A 15,725-nucleotide genomic window follows, 5' to 3' on the forward strand; every position below is an offset into this window, starting at 1 on the left:
AATCATAATTAATATTTGATATTAATTTTCCAACAAAAAAAAATTGAAATTAATTTAAAGGAAAACTAATGAAAATGGTTTGAAAACTTTGAGTTTTAATCAAAAGGACAAAAAGGTTGTAAGTGGATAGTAACAAGAATGATTTTTTAGAGTAAAAATATCATTTTCGTTAAGAGTGAACAGTATCAGGAATGTTCCGTTAAAACTCTCTTAATTTAATAGTCTTCTCTCAAAAGACATATACCATCCATATCCCATTTTCAATACAACTTTTGGTAACTTTGGTCATCACATTCTTGGATCTTAGTTTTGTTGTAATTTTATAAAGAAAATATGCAATAAAAAAATACATAATAAATGGCATAAATTGTAATTTGAATACAAGATGACATTTTCACATCAAACTAGTAAATGAGAGTTTACTCAATTGATATATGATGATAGGGGGTGAAGCCTTGAAAGTATATTTGTATATTATCATTTACAAACCCTAATACCCAATTTAAGTATATAACTTCTTAACTTGTAGATTAAAACATCTATCATGCATTTGAGGTCTTATGTTCCATTTCCCTTACCATTGCTTGACCAAGTATTTGGTTTTAAAGATCTAGAAATCGTGTTGCTTTCTCTTTCTCGTCGATTCTCTTGTAACATTGACCATAGATATAGGTGAACAACAATTGTAATTGAATAATTTTTTTGGACAAATGATAAGGTTAGTAGATTAAATTGTTAAATGTTAGGGGTAATACGGATCGTACCTGCACCAAAGTGCACAAACATTATTATTTTCTGTCACTACGGTAAAACATAATTTGCTCTTAGTTCTTAAAAACAATAGATTTTCTTTTTTTTTTTGTCAAAAGATATTTTTGTTTATTCTAAGTGAGTTGTGAAGTTTTTCTGGTTACAAAATAAATTTAAAAAAAAAAAAAAAAAAAAAAAAAAAAAAAACAGGTTCACCTCCCCAATTAATAAGAAGGAAAAGAAATCTAGAAGCGAAAGAGAATTTAAAATGTCATTATTATCTTTTTCTTAAATAGAGGCCTCTCTCATATCAACATCATCCGAATTACGAGAATACCCCTAGTGCCGCTTCCCTTCCAGCTCAGAGCTTTATACCCTCCGTTCAAAAAACCGAAAGGCTCTTCCCATTCTCTCTCCGTCGTCTTCCTCCTCCATCAGAGTATCTCTCTCTCTCTCTCTCTCTCTCTCATTCATCGAGCACCTAGATTTCTTCAGGTATATTCTCACACAACCCCTCCTGCAATCATCTAATTACATATAGCTCCAAGCTCCATTTTTAAATTATTAGTTTTATTAATTTTAATCGTTTTTCTCATTTACTTCCGATTTCAAATGGGCTGGATTGAAATCCATGATCAAACACACAATCTAATGGAGATGATATTTTATATCGGTTTTTTCTATTATGCTTTTTCCATTTGTATTGTTTGATTGTTGGGTTTGTCTGCTAAATGTGAGCTGCTCTCGGCTTTCTAAGCTGCAATTTTATTGATAAAATTGATTTTTTTGTGCACCCAAATAATCCTATATGTTGTTGAATCCGACTGGAATATTGGGTTCCACGTTATTATCGGATTCGCGCCTTGGTTTGTGCTTGTGAATATTTCTTAGCTTGTTGTGTTTGGATTCTGATGTTAATTATTAAGTTTCTTATGTTGGATGAATATCATGTATTTGGACATGTGTCTTCTTGTTGAACTAGTTTTTCGGGGTTGAAACTTTTCGGTGTAGACTTGTAGTTTAGTATTGGTTTTCCATCTGAGAAGTAGGTAGTCACAGGGATTATGTGTTAATCTGTTGTTATTGGACTCTTTTTATAACAGGAACATTTTTAAGTAACTCACTTTTTTGGTTAAAAGTAGTAATGCGTAGAACTAGTTGCCCAGAAGCTTTTTTAAAGGTTGAAAACATGAGTCTAGCTTTATGATTAAGTTGATAAATTATCAATGATAAAAATGTGTTTCCTTTCTCTTAAGAAGATGATAAATCTCAAAATTTTGCTATTCGTTTTGGTTGTGTATGATTTCAGCTTGACGTTAGATACCACATTTATCGCCTGTTGTCAGATTTTGGATGGGAACCAAGGAGCATGACGCTGTTTTTAAAGATGACGAGCCTACTGCTATTGACCACGATAATATTTCGTTGAGCCAGGTTGATTCTTCAACAAGCACAGTTCTTTGCGATTCAAATGTAACTACTGAAAGTAATGAAGTTAAAAAGTTAAGTGAGGCTGTCAGTAACATTAACAATACCCCATATATTTATAGACAAGATGTCGTCAGGAGCAAGAGTGGTATGACTGGGATTGTGACTGAGGTTGCTGGTGATTCAGATTCTGATAGTAGCATCACTGATGACGAGGATGACGATGAAGATGATGACTGCGACGACGATGAGAATGAGGAAGAAGGTGGTAATAACAATAATACTACTCATGGGAATGGTGACAAGAACAAAAATGGTAGTAATGATAAGACTGGTCCCCTTCCCGCTGACCAGGTTCGAGTACTTTGGATGGATGAGACTGAGTCAACCCAAAACATTAATGATTTAACAGTTGTTGATCGAGGGTTCTTACATGGGGATTTTGTTGCTGCTGCTTCTGACCCAACCGGGCAAGTTGGTGTTGTGGTGGATGTCAATATCTCTGTTGATCTATTAGCTCCTGATGGGTCAGTCATAAAAGACCTTTCATCCAACGAATTAAAACGTGTGAGGGAGTTCACCGTGGGTGATTATGTGGTCCTTGGTCCCTGGCTAGGTAGGATTGATGATGTTTATGATAATGTGACAGTTTTGTTTGATGATGGTTCTGTGTGTAAAATTATGAAAGCAGAGCCGATGGATCTGAAACCGGTTTCCAAGAATATGCTTGAGGATGTGCATTTCCCTTACTACCCAGGTCAGCGTGTGAAGGCAAGATCGTCAGTTTTCAAGAATGCTAGGTGGCTATCTGGCTTGTGGAAACCTAATCGTGTGGAAGGTACTGTTACTAAGGTTACAGTTGCTTCAGTATTAATTTATTGGATAGCTTCTGCTGGCTGTGGGCCAGATTCTTCTACCGCACCTGCTAAAGAGCAGATTCCCAAGAACTTGAAATTATTGTCTTGTTTTACACATGCAACTTGGCAATTGGGTGATTGGTGTCTTCTTCCCTCATCAGTGTCATCATCTTCCATTCCCTTAGACAAGGGATCATCAAATTTAGAACCTCATGATTCTGTAAGCAGTGACTTAGAACCTACTCAAATGGGTAGTAAGTGTGATTCAGAGGAGAGTGCGCTTGATGAACCAAATGGCAATCACGAATCCATGGACATCGATCTAGTATCTGTATTAGATGGAAACAATGGAAATACTGGAAGGAATACATCTGTTGAATCTAGTTTGTGTAATAGTTTATTGTCAGTTTCAAAGGAGCCAGTTCATGAAACCTGGCCTCTTCATCGCAAAAAGATCCGCAAAGTTGTGGTTAGGAGAGACAAGAAGGCACGGAAGGAAGAAAATTTTGAAAGATCCTTTTTGATTGTCAATACCAAGACAACAGTTGATGTGGCATGGCAGGATGGTACAATAGAACTGAAACTGGACTCTAAAGATTTAATTCCGCTTGATAGTCCGGGTGATCACGAATTTGTTGCTGAACAGTATGTGGTGGAGAAGGCCTCTGATGATGGTGAGGATGCTTATGAAGCTAGGCGTGTTGGGCTTGTGAAAAGTGTCAATGCCAAGGAGAGAACAGCTTGTGTGAGGTGGTTAAAGCCAGTTTCCAGACCGGAAGATCCTAGAGAGTTTGAGAAGGAGGAAGTTGTGAGTGTCTATGAGCTTGAGGGGCATCCGGATTATGATTACTGTCATGGGGATGTTGTTGTCAGATTGTTGCCAGTTTTTGTCTCTGCACAAACTGCTTCAGGGACAGACTTAGATGAGGAACCAAAGCAACAAAACGGACCAAGTGATCTTAGTTCCGCTTCTACAAAAAAGGAAGATCTATCTAGTGATGAAGCTTGTTTGGACTTCTCCGATCTTTCTTGGGTTGGAAATATAACTGGTCTTAAGAATGGGGATATTGAAGTTACATGGGCTGATGGGATGGTTTCTACGGTATGTTCATTTGCCTAATTTCAAATTGTCACTCTTGTTTTCTTGTTCACGCTTTGGCTGTCAATCAACATAAAACTTTGTATCAGTAACTTAGAATTATTAAATTGATAACATCATCACTATTACTTCTTAGTTCTAACCTCTCCTCCCCAAAAAATGGTTCAGTTTACTTTTGGAAGTCCACTTAAAAATTCTAGGTCTCGGAAGTCCTTTTCCTGAGGGCTCCACTCCTGATGGGCGTCCAACCCGTTCCCTGCCTCGGAAACGAAATCAAAAAAGACTTTAATAGTGGCTTATCTTGTATTGGAATTGTTAGTTATATTGATTAGGATGAAAGAATCTAGTCAAAGGGAGGGATGTAAACCATGTCATATAAAATCTTCGATTCAATAGAGTATGAGAGAAAAGAGTAGAAACTTATGGGAAGCTTCTGATGGTAAGCAGCTGCTCGGAGAATGGTGGGTGTAAAACAAAATTGGGATCTTATTCGAATATATTATTTTGGATTATTGTTTGATCACAAGATTTTTTTTTTCTTGGTTGTTTTACCTTGCTCTGGCATAAAGACAACTAAATTTGTGCTTGTTTTTCAAAATTCAATCGTATGTCAAATTTTATGGAAGTGTTCCAATGTATTTCTTGTTTCTTTGATTTGTTATTAGGTTGGACCTCAAGCAATTTATGTTGTTGGCCGAGCTGATGATGATGACTCCATCGGTGCTGGAAGTGATGTTAGTGATGCTGCTAGTTGGGAAACGGTTAATGATGATGAGATGCCTGCACTATTTGTCCCTGCGAGTACAGAAGAGGTTTGTTTCTGTTTGAAATAGCTGTATGTTTAACCATATTTACAATCCGATACCTGCCCAAAAAATAATTACATTGTTCCGTGTATTTCAAGATGTTGTTCTTTCATCTGGGAAAGAGGAGCTTTGGGCCACTAGTCCTAATTGTAATCCTCCCTCTTTAAGGACGTGAGTTTTTGAGTTTATTGGCTTTTAAAGTAATATTAAAATGACAGACTGGGTACTTGTATTGGGAAACTGATTATGGTTACTTGAATTCATCATATTGGGAAACTGATTCTTCTTCTAGATGAATTTATTATTTTCTTAGAGTATATTTGTATAGAGAAGACCTTAAATATACTTTATTTGGTTTGATTCTTATTGTTGAATAAGATGATAAAGTTGTTGATGTTCAGGAAGTTCGGCTACAAAATGCCATTGGGATGAATTTTGAAGCTGAAGAGAGTGGAGAGAATAATTCTGGGAGGAACCCGGCATTGTCTGTTCCCTTGGCTGCACTTAGGTTCGTTACCAGACTGGCACATGGTATATTCTCAAGAGGACAAAGAAATATGGATTCAAATTCTTTGGATACTGAAGGTGAGGGCGAAGGTGAAGTTGAGCCTCGGGAAGTAGAAATTGCTCAGGGAGGAGATCACGGTGAAGATTCCAGCTCTCAGAAATCTAATGTGGTGGATCCTTATGGTCTAGAAATAAATAAGGAAGAAGAAGAGAAACATGTTACCCCACAGGCTACAGAAATGTTTGATGCAGCAGAAATTCTATGCAACTTAAAGACTGAAGAATCAGATTTTGTAGAATGCAATAAGAATGATGCTTGCAGTTTCAAACGCTTTGATATTGCCAAAGATCCTTTGGACCATCATTTCCTTTGTGCAGCTGGGCAGGTATTTTTTCTATTTCAGTTTCAACCCCATTATTGCTTTGTATTCTTGAGGGATCCTCGTTCTGTAGCATGGACCTTTTATAGATTAGGTATAATAGGCTAGACAAGGATACATATTTTTCCTTTAAAGATGAGAAAGAAGAAATGAAAATAAAGCGGTTAGATATATTTGTCTATTTGATTTTCCAGTTTCTGTTCCTGCTTTATATTTTATTGGACATACGAGGACTAATGAACTGGAAATTGTTACGGAGAACTAATAAAAAGTCACACAAAACTGTTTTTTTATCAAAAAACACTTGGACCATTTTTCTTATTATTTAAGGACAAAAAACAAAAAAGGAGTCACACTTCATGAGGGTTTTGAATTAAACAAATGTCCTTAATAATAAAAGAGGTGCCCTTAATGATAAAGAAGTTGTCTAAGAGTATTTGAATAATTTTTTTTGCGAGGGGCTTTCTATTAATTTTCTAAAATTCGTTTGCCGCAATGACTAAAGCCTGTCATTCTATTCTGGCCTTGTTAATAGGTCAACTGTCCTCATACTTCTAACCTGTTTTTCACATTAAATGATACTTACAGAATACCAGTGGAAGAAAGTGGTTTAAGAAGGTTCAGCAAGATTGGAACATCCTTCAAAATAACCTTCCTGGTAAGGGTTCAGTTTCTTATTTTGACGTTCACTATCTGTCCCATTTTAGAAACACTTGATTTTAACAGTAAATTTTTAAACAGATGGGATTTGTGTACGAGTTTATGAAGATCGAATGGATCTCTTGAGGGCAGTTATAGTTGGGGCTTATGGGACACCTTACCAAGATGGCCTCTTCTTTTTTGATTTTCACCTCCCTCCAGAGTACCCTGATGTTCCTCTGGTTAGAACTACTTTTTATTATTTATTAATCTTTGGCTATACTATCATTTTTTTTTTCACAACATTTTTTTTGGATTTGATGCCAAAAAAAAAAAAAAAAAAAAAAAAAAAAAAAAAAAGGAAAGAAAGAAAAAGAAAAAGAAAGAGCATTTATCTGTCGTTTTCTGAATGGATTTATGTGTTACAGACAGCATACTATCATTCTGGTGGCTGGCGGATAAATCCAAATCTATATGAAGAAGGCAAAGTGTGTCTTAGTCTTTTGAATACTTGGACTGGCAGAGGGAATGAAGTATGGGATCCAAAGTCTTCTAGCATCCTTCAAGTTCTTGTTTCGCTCCAAGGGTTGGTGCTAAATTCTAAGCCATATTTTAATGAAGCGGGCTACGATAAGCAGGTTGGGACGGCTGAAGGAGAGAAAAATTCATTGTCCTACAATGAGAATACTTTCTTACTGAACTGTAAGACAATGATGTATCTTATTCGGAGGCCACCAAAGGTGATGTATCAGATATCGAATATTCAATTTTTATCTTGTTCCGTTATAAGATTCTATTTCTTTGTGTGCATCATATATGATCGTTTCCTCATATCTTTGATTCATTAAAATTTGTTTGGTGATAGGGGTTCTATTTTAGTTGGATATTACTCAGTCTGTTGATATAATCTTTTCCGTTTGAGTTGGGTGTACCCCTTGAAGTATATGAGCATTATCTGCACATGGTAGGAAAAAAAAGTGAACTGTATGCATTACATGGCATCATGAAAATATTGAATCTACTTGATGTTTTGTTTATATTTGCTAAATACTTGGGGAACGCTCTTCACGTTTTATGTTGTGTGGTAATTTTACAAAGAAAGTCCTATATGTTGCTTTTATCCTTGACTCAATAAAGTTTAGTAATAGTATTGTTGGCATGTCTAGGACTTTGAAGAGCTCGTCAATGACCATTTCCGGAGGCGTGGTTTCTATATCTTGAAGGCCTGCGATGCATATATGAAAGGCTATTCGATTGGTTCTCTCACTAAAGATGCCTCTCTTAGTGATAAGAGTGATGTAAATTCAACTTCGGTTGGTTTCAAGTTGATGTTAGCTAAGATTGTGCCAAAGCTTTGCTCAGCCCTGAGTGAGGTTGGAGCTAATTGTCAAGAATTTAAGCATCTGCAACAATCGTAGCATAGGTTTGAAGATTCTATTTGTCAAGGTCTCGGATCCATCAAGCCAAAAAGGTCAATCCGTTTTGTTTCGTTGTTATTTTCTGAAGATTTCGGATACTTGTCAAAAGGTTTTCACATTCAATTTGAATTCATTTTTTCAAACTCAATAGAAATTGAAGGCCTGACCCATTTTAGTTGAGACTTCATGCTATCCCCAGACGTATACACCTTGTCATTAGGTATACTATCTCCCTTTTTAGGCATACTGGGGGTTTGTCGAAGCAAAGTTGCCGGCACTCCCCTGATTGGGAGTGACTTTCGGCATCTGGTTGCTAACTTATGTTGACATATCTTCTGGTAGCTTTTGGCAGGTGCTTTCTGCAGCCGCAAAAGCAACCATAGCTTTGCAATCACTTTTCGGTTGCTCCCTCTTCAGGATTTTTATGGATTTAATTGATACTATATCAGATTTACTGTGTGGATTGGCTTCTCACAATTGACTCAACTCTTGCCTCATTTGTTCTATTCACTTATTCAACATTGTAAACAAGATTTAATTCGAAATCCAAGATTTTCAAACAATTTTTTTTTCAGTTTTTAGAATGCTATTTTGTTTTCGGTCATTTTGAGCTGCATCTTTTACCATGGACTGCTTCCATATTGCAAAAATATAGTAGAAAACTAAACTTGGAATTTGGGTAAAAGTCAGAATTTATAAATTGATATGCACCAATTCCCCTGTTGGATTCATAAACATACAAATTTAGAATTTCTGAGTGAAAGAAAACTTGGAATTTGAGACCTTCAATTCCTAAGTTTAAATTTCATGTAAATAGATATCATTTTTCAATTTCTATAATTGAGAGTTAAAAAATAACAAATTCCGTATTCAATTCTATTGTTCTTTTAAGTTAACCAAACAAGAAAATTCACAAATTTTAGAAAATAAAATTATTTGGTAATCTTAAATTTCTTCATCCAAACATAGTGTAATGGATGTTAAGTTGATTTGATTTCTATAAAACTCCTCTAAACCCTATCATTTTCGAGTAAACATCGAACCCGTCATTCACCAATCTGTTAAAAACACAAGGATTGTGTCCAAACGAAATCATAAATTTCTGCAACATAAACAATTGACATCCGAATGAACCGAACAATCCTGTTCAAGCTAATCAACATAACTTAAATGATGAGATTTGCATAAAATCCATCAATGCAACACTTACATTATTAGTAAGAAAAAGAAGAGTATAAGCTCACATATTCAGATCTGAATAGAAGAGTGGGATGGGAGAACCCATCTGATTGACATAATAACAATAACAATACTAAAATTCTCCTCTCACCGATTTGCTACGGGAGCGATCGCCGCTCTCTCCTGCAATGCTTAAACTGAATCCACCTTCACTACTTTGTGCAAACTTTAGGATTCCACGTGATACTGTTATTGGTAATTACTATAACTTCCACGATTATTATAGTTCCTTTGCTCCTTCTCCTGATATGCCACAAGAAAGATACGTGAGTTCGCCGGCAAGAAAGATGATCCACATTGCTATACTAGCTAATTACCAGGTTAGGCTTTGTGGTTTCACATTTTTGAAACTATGGAAGGCTTATCCGAAGGCAATAGCTTGCAGGAACGTCGAATCACTGAAACAATTGAAAATTCACTGCGGGAAATGCAGCTTCTTCCCAATTTATACCGTGCCATATAATGTGGAATGTGGAATGTGTCCTAGAATTAAGTGCCTGAGAATTATCGATTCTATATAAATTAGAGTTAGAAGTTCAGGGATTTAAAGATCTCCGGCGATTACAAGTTTACAACAGATACAAATTACTTAACAATAAGATGTTACACCAGTTGATCCTCTAATGGAATAACGGCTCATGAACACTACGCAGTTCAATATTAACAATTACATGTCACTCAACTCATTTCGATCTATGAGAAGTAAAACTTCAATTAATCAGAAAGTATCATCACTATCATCATCATCGTTCACAGCTACTTAAAATCTGATACTCCGTCTTAAACTTCAAATTGTTCATCAAATATCCGAATTTTTCCGGCAACAAACTTGTGCACCCAAATTTATAGTTCAAGCATTCCAGAATCACACCACTTAGGGCACATCGAAATCAGTTATTCAACTTCAATTCTCACCCAAATGCTACCAGTCATACATCCCGTTGCAAAATAAAAAATTCAACATTCAATTGCCGGTTTTATGTTCATTTTCATCTCAATAAACATCAAAATAACCAAAATTTAAATTTAAAAAGAAAAGATATATAAAAAGCAAGGATAAACAAGTACCAGGCAACGACGTTCAGAGACCGCCGGTCTTGATGAACCTTCTTCGCGCCAAAAACCTAGACACAGGAGGAGTAAGCGCCAGAGTGATGGGAGCCCGAATCGGAAACAGAGCCTTGTTGCAGAGCAAAGCCAATGCCAGAGCCCCACCAGTCGAAGCCGCGAGCTCAGCCGTCCGATTCCTCTCTTTCTCCACAACCACAGCCGTCGATTGCCCGTTTCCCGATGTGCGTCCGTCCCGAAACACCGACCCATCGGAGATTACAGGTGGGTTTTGGGGGGTTTCGTCTTTGGAGGACACGCTCCCCATGTGAAGCTTGGCGAGCAGCGATTCGACGTCGACGTTGTTCTTGATGGCGACAGAGAGGCCTGTGATCGAGGCAGCTGAGACTGTGAAATGGACGCCCAGTGCGACCTTGCCGTACTTCTTCAGGAGCTCTTTGAATCGACCGCCGGTGGCGACAGGGGCCATTGATGGACCAAAAAAGATGGGATTTTTTTGGGATGTCAGTGAGGTTTTAGGAGAGGGAGGGTCGAGTCTAGGGTTCTTGTGGACTTTTGCACGTAGACCGTGTTACTAGGTTTCCTGGGATTACTTGGTGATGGGGAAAGTCTCGATATTGGAACTGCCAAGTGGTTGGTTATGGGCCTCACTCTGCCTTTGTTGGGCCAATTGGTAATGTCCCTAGGTCCTTTTTTTTTTTTTTAATTTTATTTTGGGCCGTAACTAATAACCCATCCTGAGTAAATTTGGTTTTTATTATTCAAGGGATATAGTTGATCTAATCTAAATTATAAAAAAATTGAATTGGGGTGTAAAGATGAGAGTACATCGTTCTAGCCGACTTAGTTAAGCTTGTGGTTTACAAATGGTAGGTGTAACAAGCAAGACTGAAAATTAAAAGTATTTATCAAATGAGTTTTCAATTTTCAAAAAATGTGAAAACAAAAACTGCAAATAAATTGGTTTTCTAACGGCCCCCTCAAAAAAAAAAAAAATGAAAGAAAGATTTAACTTTTTGGTTTTCAGTTTTCAATTTGTATTTTTATTTAAAAAAACTTTTTGCTAAAAAAATAAATACAAAAACTGAAAACAAAGTTATCAAGTGACTCTAAAAAAAACTTGTTAGATTTCACATCAATGGAAAGAGTGTGAGATTCATTGTTCATGGCGACACTCACTCTTTCTATGTGTGAAATCCCAATGTCGGACATACATATATCATTATAATGTAATTTTTAGACAATTGGCGAAAATTGGTTAATAATAATATATCAAAGACTAAGCAATTGATTGGATAGTCATAGTGATTTAGGGTTGATATATAAAGAGAGCAATGTTTCTGTTAGTTTAAGATATGTAGAATCTGTCCTTTGAGATTGTGCTAAAACTTCTATCAAAGTGAAAATCAACCAAAACATAAAGTACTGAAAAATGCTTTTCCCATATGGAACACTGATGCTTTATGCTTCATTAGGAAGATGGTGCAAGTGGAGGGGACTAAAATGGTGGTTGTGGAGGTGTTGGTGGTGGTGGTCATGATGGTTGTCCAAGCCAACCCCATTTTCCACCGCTTTAGCTGTCTCGCTGCGCGGTCTTGACGGATTCCTTGTTAGCTCTAGCAAGGAGTCCCTCACATCATCAGCTTCAACCATATCAGTATCCTTTTTCTGGCAACAAAAAAATTGAACAAAGTCACTTCATGTAAGATCAATGCTTCTTTAAATTGTACGGTAGATGTTACAACCCTCTTAACTTTTCTCCCAATACTTTTTCTCAACTCTCTCACACATATAAGGCGAATGTGCACACGAGCTTGCCTCATCTTACTAAGGAAAATCCTTGCATACAACGAGTATACACAACGTTGCACTCGCAAAAACCACCCTCACATACTGATTATGTGACAAATAGTTGTGAGACGAGGGATTGTGTACACTCATATACCGAAAAAAAATTCCCAACTATGTGCAACGGTTGGAAAAAATTTAGAGTTTTGAGCTAGAAAAGCAACTAACCTCTACAAGGAAAACATTGGACACAAGGCATCTGAAGGTAGTCACATTTGCATTAGTAACTTCCAGGCTCAGTGAACTCAAAGCCTCCATCAACCTCACAAATCCACCAGGCTTTTGCTCACAGAACACTTTCACAAAGAACTGGTTTCCATCCAATTGAGCCACTTCCACTTGGGGCTGCAACATTTTCCATTTCTTTGATTAATACCCAAGAAATAAATTAATCCCGAATAGAAAAAGGTAGTTGTTTTCACAATCTCGTTTTCTCCTTATGCTTTCCTCCCATTGTTTTTGTCCATTGGTTCTACATGGATTTATTCAATCCAATGGCTAAAAAAAGGAAGGAATGTAGGTGAAGTGAAAAAATCACTTCCCCAAAAAAGAAAAACTTCAAGAAGAGAAGAACACAAGATATGTACCTCCATCTGTTCTGTCTTGTGATCATGGACAGCATATGAATAATCTCTGCTTTGTTTCGAGACGCTGCAGTCTCCCGGTGTTCCAAAATGAGAACCATTTGAAGCTTTATGATCATCTTGATGATCATCTGTTTTAGGCCTAATGTGATTAACTCCACTTCGGCTCTGAATTTCTGATTTGACATTGTTCGTAGCAGCATCATCCTCAGCATGATCATCAAGCTCATCTTGGAGCTGTTTAGCTTGCTTCTGCAGCTGCTTCACATATTCAATTGCATCCCCAAGAATGGAGGCCCTGTCCAACTGTGAATTGAAAGGGAGTTGGCATTAGATAAAAGACAGCATTTTCAATGAGCCAATTACTTTTATAGTCGAGTGATATTCTAATTTAATCTAAACTGTAGGGAGGGAGATTTGAACTTGGGTGTAGAAGAGAGGAGGATACATTGCCCTAGCTAACTTGACTATGAATAGGTCTTCTTATGAGCCTATTACGTGAGGTTACTAGTGAGTTCTTTCTTTTCATATCGTTTATAAAGCCTGAATTGATCCAACACATTAACGAAGTAAGACATGACACAAATCGAATGAGGTTTCAAAAGAAAAGATGCAAGATGATGAAATGCAATGGGTACCTTAGAAATAATGGGAACCAAAGACCTAAGAGCATAAAGTCTGTCATTAAGCTTCTTCCTTCTCCTTCTCTCAGCAATAAGGTTTTTGGCTTGAGGCCGTTTCCCTGTCCTCCTTTGATATTTTGTATCCTCATCCTCATCAATCTGATCGCTGCAATCCGACATAAAATCCGCAGCTTGTCCCTCTGCCTCATGTGTATTCGAGTCCCGCTTCTCGTTACCCTCTTGCTGATCAATGTTTGGTACTAATGCCTCCATATAGTGTTGCATATCCATGTGCTGTTGTCTCTCACTAGTGATAGACCTCTGCATCGCCTCCATCTCTTGAAACCCATTTTCTGCTGAAGAAATATCAATATTATTCTTGGTTAGGTTTCTCGAGTTGTAATTAGTAAATTGCTGCGAGAAGTTCATTGGAGAATTGCTTGTTCTCTCCATGGATACATCATATGGATGCATATTCAAATTCTCTGAAGTAGTTTTGAATGAAAGATGGTCTAAAAATCACTTTGATCCGACTTTACTCATTTTGCGCGTACCGTTTATGTTAGTCAGGGCCTCGTCCTCTAGTGAGATGTTGTATTGGGCTGCGACAAAATCAATAACGTGCTGATCTTCAAATACCTGCAGTCGCAGAAAACAGAAGAATAAAATAACTGCCATGCTAAAGATCATTTTTTTCGGATAGTGAAGGAAAACGTTTTACTTTATGGCTCATACGAAATGTGCATGAATGCAATTAAATATACAAATAAAAGTTAAAGATACTGGAAACATTACTTGTTTGGTAACAAGAAGCTCGATTATTCCCCCCGGTATTGGAATCACAACCCTGGTCCCAATAGTTTCCTGCAAGTGTAATCAAGAAAAGTATGAGCTCGATATCAAAAGGGCTGTGCCTTCTGGAAACAGGAGAAAGGGAGCTAGTGGTACATACCTCTAAAGTACTTAAAAATGTGTTGGTAGAGAAGTTTAACCAACTGGTTTGGTTTGAAATCAAGGTCTCTGCATAAATCCTGTCAGTAATCACACATTTAAATGAGGCCAGGCCAAATGGTTAATAAATTAATCAAAGTACACAAAAGAAAGTGTGATACAGTCTTTCATTTTTCTATATCGTCAATTTGGATCGCACATCATAACATGTCAGGCCGCCTTGAAGGAGAACACTTTGTTCATACGGCACAAAAAAAAAGGAGGGATAAAGGAGAAAACTGAAACAAATAAATAGGTTATACCCAGAGTCTAGGGGCATGGAAGAAGGTATTTGGGCTAGAAGATCACAAGATGTGGTTCTTGGATGCTGTAAGATTGTATCCCTACAAGCAAGCACTGGAGGGAAAGGAAGATTTTGTCCAGCATCACTTTGGGTGATCTCAGTCCCAGCACAGCAACAATCAATCAACTCAATAAACCTAAAAATAAACCACAAGCAAGTCACATACGCGCGTACATATACATATATATTGGGACGTGAAGAAATCGAAAGATTGATAATGTAGTTATGGTTTCATAACCTTTGGTCTTCACTTAGTTTCCAGAGAACACAGCAGTCCCAGCCTTTCAAACCCACAAGAGATCTAAGCCTGTGGATGAGGTATGGCATGATCATCATTGCCGCCTGTAACGATTGAAAATACAAAAGCGAGGGGAAAACGCGGAGTAAACTGATTTCAAATTCCAACACAGAATCTTAAGAGTATCAGTTCAGTTGGCAGCAATAGTTAACTGCACCATCATCATATTCAATACCTCAGCAAACTCAGAAGAACAAAACAAAGATTCTAAAACCTTGTACATAATTTTGTAGCTTTCAATAAAATCAAGAAGAAAACACTTTTTATATGGCAAGAACTTGGTAGGTAAACTGCAGTCCATGCATGACTCTGAGAGAGAGAGAGAGAGAGAGAGAGTGAGAGAGAGAGAGAGAGCTCAATTAATTTTTTGTGTTTCTTTTTTCTCCTTTTTTTTTTGGATAACTAAGGAGGATGGCTGGGTAATGATGGGAGGAGCATAATGCATGAGCTAATATAGCGTGCAAAGTGGTAACTAACATTGTTAAAGTTTTTCATTCGTTTTGGTTTGGGATATGTATTTGCTCATGTTTCAACTACTCCAATTCTCCAAATGCTTTAAACCAAAAACGGAAACCATATATACGTGAGCATTCCATTCAAACAGTTGGTGAAGGAAATGCAAGCTAGCTCGGATGATTGTCCGCCTTTTAGATGAAATGCCCAACAGTCCGCTAAGCTACGAAGTTCGACCTAATTAATTAAGGATTAAAAGCCCTTCATGCACCCCCTATAGTGGCCAAACAGTTTCAAAAAAACTATCAGCTTAACTCGCGGTTTGTAATCATATTTGCAAAGTTTCATAAATTTTTTTTACAAAATCATCGTAAGACTTATTTCGTGTTAGTTTTCCGCAATATAAGTTTATAAAAAAAATCATCCGGGACATT

The 15,725-nt window shown here is 37.1% G+C and overlaps 3 protein-coding genes across 4 annotated transcripts; 1 reads left to right on the top strand and 2 right to left on the bottom strand.

Moving 5' to 3' along the window:
* The first annotated feature begins 1,136 nt into the window (after window positions 1-1,136).
* LOC137726385 (probable ubiquitin-conjugating enzyme E2 23) lies at window positions 1,137-8,381 on the top strand. 2 transcript variants are annotated; one of them, XM_068465305.1, is made up of 8 exons: window positions 1,137-1,245; window positions 2,060-4,137; window positions 4,800-4,946; window positions 5,342-5,833; window positions 6,416-6,485; window positions 6,569-6,708; window positions 6,895-7,206; window positions 7,633-8,381. In XM_068465305.1, the coding sequence occupies exons 2-8, from the start codon at window positions 2,104-2,106 to the stop codon at window positions 7,882-7,884; spliced, it is 3,447 nt and encodes a 1,148-aa protein (XP_068321406.1). In that variant the 5' UTR covers window positions 1,137-1,245; window positions 2,060-2,103; the 3' UTR covers window positions 7,885-8,381. The 2 variants fall into 2 exon arrangements, with proteins under 2 accessions (XP_068321406.1, XP_068321407.1); XM_068465306.1 differs by having other exon boundaries at window positions 1,146-1,245; window positions 2,097-4,137.
* A 595-nt stretch (window positions 8,382-8,976) lies between these two features.
* Window positions 8,977-10,764, bottom strand: LOC137726101 (uncharacterized). The gene has a single exon (XM_068464972.1). It carries the CDS (start codon window positions 10,658-10,660, stop codon window positions 10,205-10,207), a length of 456 nt encoding a protein of 151 aa, XP_068321073.1. The 5' UTR covers window positions 10,661-10,764; the 3' UTR covers window positions 8,977-10,204.
* A 750-nt stretch (window positions 10,765-11,514) lies between these two features.
* LOC137721894 (transcription factor ABORTED MICROSPORES-like) lies at window positions 11,515-14,978 on the bottom strand. The gene is made up of 9 exons (XM_068460921.1): window positions 14,779-14,978; window positions 14,500-14,676; window positions 14,199-14,277; window positions 14,042-14,110; window positions 13,801-13,885; window positions 13,262-13,602; window positions 12,627-12,929; window positions 12,208-12,384; window positions 11,515-11,859 (listed from the first exon to the last, which is right to left on the bottom strand). The coding sequence occupies exons 1-9, from the start codon at window positions 14,874-14,876 to the stop codon at window positions 11,653-11,655; spliced, it is 1,536 nt and encodes a 511-aa protein (XP_068317022.1). The 5' UTR covers window positions 14,877-14,978; the 3' UTR covers window positions 11,515-11,652.
* Window positions 14,979-15,725: the final 747 nt, after the last annotated feature.

Source organism: Pyrus communis, chromosome 2 (genome assembly GCF_963583255.1).
Source record: "Pyrus communis chromosome 2, drPyrComm1.1, whole genome shotgun sequence".
Classification (NCBI taxonomy): domain Eukaryota; kingdom Viridiplantae; phylum Streptophyta; class Magnoliopsida; order Rosales; family Rosaceae; genus Pyrus; species Pyrus communis.